This window comes from Salvia miltiorrhiza, unplaced genomic scaffold (genome assembly GCF_028751815.1).
Source record: "Salvia miltiorrhiza cultivar Shanhuang (shh) unplaced genomic scaffold, IMPLAD_Smil_shh original_scaffold_273_2, whole genome shotgun sequence".
Classification (NCBI taxonomy): Eukaryota; Viridiplantae; Streptophyta; class Magnoliopsida; order Lamiales; family Lamiaceae; genus Salvia; species Salvia miltiorrhiza.
In genome coordinates, this window is record NW_026651515.1 from 19,693 (window position 1) to 28,057 (window position 8,365).

The following is an 8,365-nucleotide window of genomic DNA, read 5'->3' on the forward strand; positions in this document are numbered from 1 at the left end:
ATCCTGATGATTCAACCAGGATCAAGTGGTATCGACTGGCTACAATGATCAGTCGATCAGTAATTATTTTTAAAACTTACTATTTAAAAATCAGTTATTTCAGTTAAGAGCCTTGAGTTAAAATTCAAAATCTTTCTCTAACTGATCAGTTTCTTTCAAAACTTTTAACTGATTGTTGGAAAATTGAATATCCGAGAAGGACAAGTGTTTTAAAAGGGAAAATCTGTTTTGATTGAACTTGTCAAAATCTTATCTAAAAATCTTTCCAACCTGTTGCCTCTGTCATAAAATTTCTTGAGAACCTCATTGACATGACATAATGCAATGATACCTCTCAGCTTTTTGAAGCTTCAGTCCCCTGCAGTGACGGCGGACGTGAACTTTTCTTCAAAAACATTTTAGGCACAGTTTTCGAAAAACTTTTCATCTTCTTACTTGGTACAATTCTTGTCTATTTATACCATGTTGTCTTCACTCTTTTTCTGCATCAACTAACAAATCTCCACAGCCTTCACTGTGAGAAAATTTTTCAAACCTTCCAAAGTTGCAGAGAAAAATTTGTTCCGACTAAAGGGGAAATCTATGACTGCAAAGTCATGGAGTGGGAGAATGACGCTCACATACTTGGTCTTCACCGGACCCTTCCACTGGATCTCAACGTCTCTCCGACGTCAAAGTTTGCTCTACCCTCACTTGTATCCAGCGAAGCGAGTGTCTTCCATCCTCATGCCTGGCGCCAAGAAGCCTCACAGCTTCTGGAGGAGATTTTCCTTATCGCAGATATTGCACTCCTCCCTGGCTTGCAACAAACAACAAGACTTCTCTCGTTGTTGGCCGGCATCTTCAGCCGCACCAGGTCTATTCTTCAAAGACCCAGTGCTGGCAAATCGACGGTGTTAGTCTTCTCAACTGCCACCAGTTCGATTCTTCCCTCTTATGCCTTCCTTCATTTCTCTCATTCTTTCTCCATCACTAGCTCTTCTTTCTCCCTTCAAGGCAGCGTTCTCTCTCTTCCAAGGCAGCCTTCTTCCCTCGTCTTTTCTTCAATTCTCTGCCTCTCTCATCTCTCCACCTCTCCACTGGCGCCTCCTTCCTTCTGCAACTCTGGACTCACCCTATTCTCGAATCTTCTCAAGAGCTTCTGAGACTAGGAGTTGGGTACCGTCTGATCATTGCCTTCATCATCAGCTCTCTTTTTGATGTTGCCAAAAAGGGGAAAAAGTTGGAAGTCAGAGAAAAACTTTCTCAAAGGTTTTTCCTGCATCTTCTTTCTTGACTGAAGATGAGACAGCAAAGGATCACCAGAAGTTGTAAGGACGACGTTCCAGTAAAGACCTCAACTCAACGGAAAACAAGTGATAGTGGAACAAGCTTAGGAACATGAAGACACGAAGACAGAAAATGAAGATCAAGAAGTTCAAAGGCGCAGCTAAGCAGACTGCTGGAGTCCATGGGTTTCCCATGTTGTTTTTGTTTTTCTTTTTACTCCAATGTAAGTCTTGCTCTGTACCTCGACTGATGACTTATTAGTCTTTCAATAATGAAAAGAACTTTTTTATCTCAACCTGAAGACAATGACTCTTTGTCCAGGCTCTGATTATGTTTTTCTGTCTTCTCCTGTTCTGTTTTAGAACTGTTTCGTTCTTAACTCTAAGTACAAGTTTTTAGGTTCTATTGTTAAGGGAGAACTGTTTTCACCCCAGTTTTAGAACTTGTGCTGTGAGTTCAGTCTTTTTTGTTGTCTAGAACTGCTGTGTGGTTTTGGCATCATCAAAAAGGGGAAAATTATTGGGAACCTAGTGGAATATCCTAATCCTTGTTTTGATGATACCAAAATTCATAGGTCTTAATTGTAATAGACTGGAACAGTTTTGAACTCAAGTGTTAGAGTTCGTTTCTAGTTTAATATGCGGTTCTGAAGACTGAAGACTGAAGGACTGAAGACTGCAGATACCAATTGAAGTATCAGTTGAAGAATCAGTTTGGAACTGATTACTTAATGTGTGCCACAGACTGATACTAAAGTCAAGTATCAGTTGAACATTCTTCCTCGGACTGATCTTCCAACGTGTAAAGGAAGCCACGTACTCACAAAGTACAGCCGCATTAAATGCAGAGATCTTAGGATCTTATCTCAGCAGAGGTCATTCCTATTTGGTGGTTACTTTATCAGAGACGTCACATCTCCTGTCCCTCAAGAGAGCCGTTTCCACCAGACAAGGAACCTCGAAGATTGAAGCCTCAGCCCAAATTCGAATTTCTCTCCAACGGAAGAAATCTTGAGGACGTTCTACGCCAACGGATCTATTCAAGAGTTCTCCTACAAATAGCACTCGAGGATCACTTCAACCTTCACCGATTCAACGACATAAGCTGAAGCTCTGCCAAAATTGCTACTCAGCCTAAAGCTTAACCTCCCCAAAGCTTGAATCGAAGAAGAGAATTCCAAAGCCAAAATCAGTAACTGCTGATTACATACATTCTCTTAGACCTTAGGCAAACCTCTGTTTACCCAGAAGCCAAGGTTAAACTTGCTACAAAGAACTTGTTCTTTGCAGTATAGTTGGCACTCGTTCAAACCTCATTTCCAAAAGAAAGATTTGAGTGTTTTGAGTGATTCGGAGTTCAGAAGGGTTTTCTGACTCTGAGAGTCTTAGCGCAGGTTGTGCTAAGCAAGAGAAATCCGACACGAGTGAAGTGTGGGTACTGAAGAAGGGTTTTCTTCAGTGGTACGGTTGTGTGCACCCGGCAAGCACATGGTTGGGTTTGCAGTGCACCTGTTAAGCACTTGCGGAGTGGATTGTTGGTCTGATCAATCGACCGTGGATGTAGGAAAGGGTTTTTCCGAACCACGTAAAAGTCTTTGTGTTGTTTACAGCTTTCAGTTTTACTTTCCTACTTGTGTTATTTCAATTGATAAACTGAATACTGAATAACTGCAAAGAGAAACCTAAGACCAACAACGTGCTCAATCGAGGCTATTGCGAAACTAAGTTTAATTTCCACTGCGTATGATATCAGTCTGACTAATCTATCTTTTGATAGTCAGGAAGAGTGTTATCATCTCTGTTTTAGCAAACTCGACTGAAGCCCATAAGTGCATCAGTTGAGTTCCAGTAACTTAACTGATAACTCCTTACTGAAGAGCTTTCAGTATCAGTCGTGAACCTTGTTTGGTCAAAACTGTTTTCAGTCAACAGGTGTCTTTGTTTGCGTGTAAAGTTTCGTTTTGATCTCTATCTGAGATCCATCTGATTGAGGAAAGAGAAAAATAGCCCATAGGTGTATTCCCCCCCCATACACCTATTCGAGACCCCCGGGACCTAACAACATCTATGACAAAGTCTTACACATGTATGACAAAAGTTGTTAGGGCATTCACTATGGGAAAAAAATTTGGGGTAGTATCCTAGGTGGCATGGGTAGTGCCATAGTGGAGGGATTACTTTGGGGTAGCAAAGTTTGGATGGGTAGTAGTTTTGCTACCGGTAGCAATCCTGACATTGCGGGCCCCAACTACATTTATCCTTTAATTTTGCCTTTCTCTATTTTCCTTTTTTATTGTAAAAATAGTATAATAATGATAGTGGGTCCATGAATAGTAAAAAATGAGGTAGTGTTATAGTGGAGAAAATATGAGGTAGTTGAAAAAGGAGGTAGTTGTTGATGTGGCACACAGGTGGCACCACTATGGGGTAGCACCATAGTGGATGCTCTTAAAGTGTAAGAAAAACATCAATGTCATCAATTTTGGTCAAATAAGTGTTGGAAAATAGGAAAGACTGAAACAAAATATAATATTTATTTATACACGCATTTTAATTCAAGGTTTTAGAAGTAAATCGTAGGCTAATGAATCAATGGAATATAAATACTAAAAATTAACACAATCGATATTGGCACTCAAAACACACAATAGATTAAAAAAAACATATGTCCGACCGGAAAAAACGAGTGTCCGGCCGGTGAAACCTTGTGTCCGGTCGGACACTCGTTTTTTCCGGTCGGACACATTTTTTTTAATCCATTGTGTGTTTTGAGTGCCAATATCGATTGTGTTAATTTTTAGTATTTATATTCCATTGATTAATTAGCCTACGATTTACTTCTAAAACCTTGAATTAATGGACAGATTTTTTTTTATTTTTTTTTAAATTGATGATAAACGACAAATATGATGTGAAATAGCCTTGTCAGTAAAGTATTCACGTCAAACACTCTAATTTCATTGAAATTCATGTGAAATGAAGGAATCTTTGTTTATATATGAGATCTGGATGGACACACTCCATTGCAAAGTAAAAAAACACTCAAACTCAATAGAAATTATAATATTTTCCAAGTGATGAAGCTATTATTTGTGAATTCTCTCATCCGAACGTTTAAAGGTATGTAATTTTACGTTTGAAATGTAATTTAAGTTGGTTATTTTTTATTTTCACTGTTTTGTTTGATCCTATATGCTTATGTGAATTATTAGCATATTATAGCATATTTTATGATTTAAAGCTACGTTTGAAGGAAATATATGTAATTAGAGCACATTCTATCATGTTTTAAAGTATTAATTAGTAATTATTACTTACATTTTAGTTATATACATATATATTGCTACATAATTCATGTTAACATGCTCGAAAATCATGTGTCCGCCCGGACAAGTGTCCTTGAAAATGTGTCCGGCCGTGTGTCATTACATATTATGTAATACACATCTAGACACATTTCCTCGGAAACTTCCCCAGACAGACAGATGTTTTTTGAGTGTATTAACATGTTATATGTTGTATTTTTACATTTTATTCCCTTTACATCATATATTTATTTATTATTATTTTTTCTGTAGATGAATGAATATGGGAGATACTTTGTGGTTAATTATGGAGGTGCCTTCAATGGTTATGAGTACATCGGCGGCTCTTCTAAAAGTTTGCATAATTTTGGAGACACCATGGCTACTACGTTGTACATGATAAATCACCTGATGTTGGAGAATTCATTGAGCACTAATTACAGCTTGTATTATTTGACGAGAGATTAAATGGCAGGGTATACAGTAAAAATCTTCTTGCCGATGACAATGATTTGCTTCAGTTGTTGGTGTCCCAGTCACATTTTCCTGAGATTTATGTTGTCGAAGACGAGTCTAGTGGAGGAGTGTATGTTCCTTCGTTCGATCTCCCTCAATCTTCCGCATATGGAGGTGAATCTAGTGCAATATTCGAAGGTGGGGACGGATTGGAAGCAATCCAAAGATATGCCTATTTAGACTTATCAGTCGGAGATTCACCAGCACAAGAAATTGTTGAACCGTCGGTCACTTGGGGTAATCATCAGTCAACGGGTTGGCCTTCATGGGATGAGCCAAATCCGAACGTTTACTATCACCAAACAACTGAGCATTCTTCGGGTCCAGCTGATAATCAATATACAGACGAGCCTCAGTTTGTGGAGAATGCTGATAATGTAGATGAAGAATATATTCCATCGTCTGAAGCCGAGACTGATACAAGCACCTCTGAACACTTGTCGAAGCCAGAGAACTTGAGAAGGGCGGGGATTGAATATGCAGGTTGGCAGAATTTGCAGATCGATGACGATGATGATGAACAGGTTCCTGGAGCAGATGAACTAACTAATTGGTTAGTTCCGGTTATCCCGTTGGACGCTGCAGCGACACTTGTGGATATTGAAGATTATCAGCTACTACCTCGGGAGTTGTCAAAGAATTCTTATTTTAATAGCAAAGATGATTTGATCGTTGCAATCGGTCTATGGAACATGAAGCAGGGCAAGGAATATTCTGTCACCAAATCAGACAGCAGACGAATTTACTTCAAATGCAAGCATTTAGATAAGTGCCCCTTCAAGCTCAGTGCATCGTCTCTAGATGGATCCATTTGGGGTGTGTATAAGTTTACCAATGAGCACTCATGCGACGGTGATCTAGGGCACGTAAAGCGAATAAAGGCCCTCGCAAAAGTCATTGCAGCATATTTAGCACAGAAAATACATGATGATTGTGAGATCTTGAAGCCGAAGGCCATCCAGCTGGAGCTGCAACGTGAGTTTGGTGTACACATCAAGTACAATGTTGCATTGCGAGCCCATAATCGAGCGACTGAGATGGTTTATGGTCGACATGATCAATCCTTCGAGATGCTGCCTAAGTATTTATACATGTTGAGATAATCCAATCCCGGTTCGTTGGTGGAGTGGGAAGTTGACCCTAATGGCCGATTCAAACACTTATTTGTTGCTCTTGCAGCTTCGGCTAGTTGTTTCATGTTCAACTTACGGCCAGTGATTGTAGTCGACGGCACACACTTGAAGGGCAAGAATAGGGGTATTCTGTTTGTTGCAGTGACCAAGGACGGCAACGAGAGTTTATTCCCACTCGCGTATGGTGTTGGCCCAAAAGAGAACGATGAATCGTAGATGTATTTCATGTCGCGCATTAGACGTGTTTATGGCAAGCCAATCCACTTTTGATTGTCTCTGATCAACATATCTCCATTGCCAATGCTATCAGGAATGAGTTACCAAATACCACCCACGGCCTATGCCACTACCATTTGCAAAATAACCTGAAGCATTACGGTAAGGCAGTGGTAGAGTTGTATCGACAAGCTGCATTTGCGTACTAGAAATCTGACTTCACTAAGGCTATGAACGCCCTAAAGGTTATGAAGAGAGCCGCGTACGATAAACTAATGGGGATTGGGCCGGAAAAGTGGGCTCGTTCGATGTGTCCTATGCCTGTGCGACTGTACAGTTTTATGACATCAAATGTTGTTGAAGCTTTTAATGCGAGATTGTTGTGGGCAAGAAGACTTCCTATCTGCTCAATGTTAGAGGCAATCAGACTTGTTATTGAGAAATGGTTCAGCGAGCGACTAAGAGCTGCACAACATAGCGAGGAACCCTTGTCTGCTGAGGCCGGTAAAAGGGTAGCGATTGAAGTCCAAAAAAGTTGTCAATACACTGCACAAAGGTTGAGTGGCCGGAAGTATAAGGTGCAAACTGGTGACAGAAGCTTTAAGGTGGATATGGAGAAGAAAAAATGCAAATGTCGAGCATTTCATCTAGACCAACTGCCCTGTTCTCATTTAATCACTGCAATAAGGTACGAGCATTATTTCTAAGGTACGAGCATTATTTCTAAGGTGGGTTCATGTAAATGTAAATATGTTCTAATGTTCGTTATATTGATTATTGCCGGAGGTTGTTTTTATAGTGAAGCAGGTGATACGATCGCGGAGTATGTAGACGCTTACTACACGAATGAATTTCTTATCGATAGTTACTCTGGCAAAGTTAATAATCTCCCGCCGAGACACCAGTGGTTGATTCCTGAGTACATCGCTGAGAGTGTTGTATTACCTCTGACTGTCACTGGACAATCGGGGCACCCAAAAGAAGGTAGACATCAAGGTGGTGGTGAAGGCAGCAGCACACAAGTAGATGAGTCTTCTAGTATCAGGCGTCGTAAACCAAAGAAGTGCAGCATCTGTGATGAAGAAGGACACACTAAGAGAACGTGCGCTGGCAGGGCGACTGAGACCAGGGAGTAGTGGTTTGTATTTGTGTGTTGTAACAGTTAATGATATTGATTGAATTATCTTATTATTCGATAATATGAAATGATTAACTGGAAGTAAAGTTAGATGATTAACCAAAAAAACCACACATGAATATAACAATATACAACACTATGTAAAACCAAGTCTATTGAATCTAGCCTTCGCAGTTTCACACAATCCAAATATAGCTCTAGCGATCTTGCTCCTATATGCCATCGCGTTTCTGTTACCGCACTCAATGGATGGAGAGCCAGATATCAGTCGTTCAGCATACATGCAGATGAAAGGCCCGCAGCTGACAGCGTTCTGCTGCTGAAACTGATCCTCTATTGGAGCAAACACCGCCGTCATGAGTGGCCACTTCTCCTTTGCCATTTTCGAATCAACGGATGTGTGGTCTAGCCACATCGACAACAGAAGGACACGCGGCAACAATCTCAGAATAGGTAGTAGTTGATTCACTCAAAAAAAATTTCAACTCTACATTAAGACTGTGCGCTACTGGGTCATACACCTCGCAAACAGCTTCGCCCAACCGAATACGACAGAGGATAAAATGGTGGTCAATAATGACTGGCATGAGAACCTATGACAAACCACAATGAATTGGTTTAAAACAACGATAAATCACAAATAATTATTTAATATATCTTTAATCATTACCTGTGAGGCATTCAACCATCCAATGGTTTGACCAGGAGCAAGTTCCTGGTCCGGAAGTGTTTTTCCACGTACAGCGGCGATCCAGTCTATGTGAGGCTCCCAACCTTCAGCTATTCCGG

At 40.3% G+C, this 8,365-nt stretch overlaps 1 protein-coding gene across 1 annotated transcript; it reads left to right on the forward strand.

The window, feature by feature from the left end:
* The first annotated feature begins 6,668 nt into the window (after positions 1-6,668).
* Positions 6,669-7,574, forward strand: LOC131003822 (uncharacterized). Its single transcript, XM_057930375.1, has 2 exons — positions 6,669-7,126; positions 7,238-7,574. Exons 1-2 carry the CDS (start codon positions 6,669-6,671, stop codon positions 7,572-7,574), a joined length of 795 nt encoding a protein of 264 aa, XP_057786358.1.
* Positions 7,575-8,365: the final 791 nt, after the last annotated feature.

Excerpts from the sequence above, each read along its gene's own strand:
- LOC131003822 (XM_057930375.1), top strand. The coding sequence starts at position 6,669 with ATGAACGCCCTAAAGGTTATGAAGAGAGCCGCGTACGATAAACTAATG. Across the intron at positions 7,127-7,237 it reads CATTTAATCACTGCAATAAG|TGAAGCAGGTGATACGATCG; the intron begins GTACGAGCATTA and ends TTGTTTTTATAG.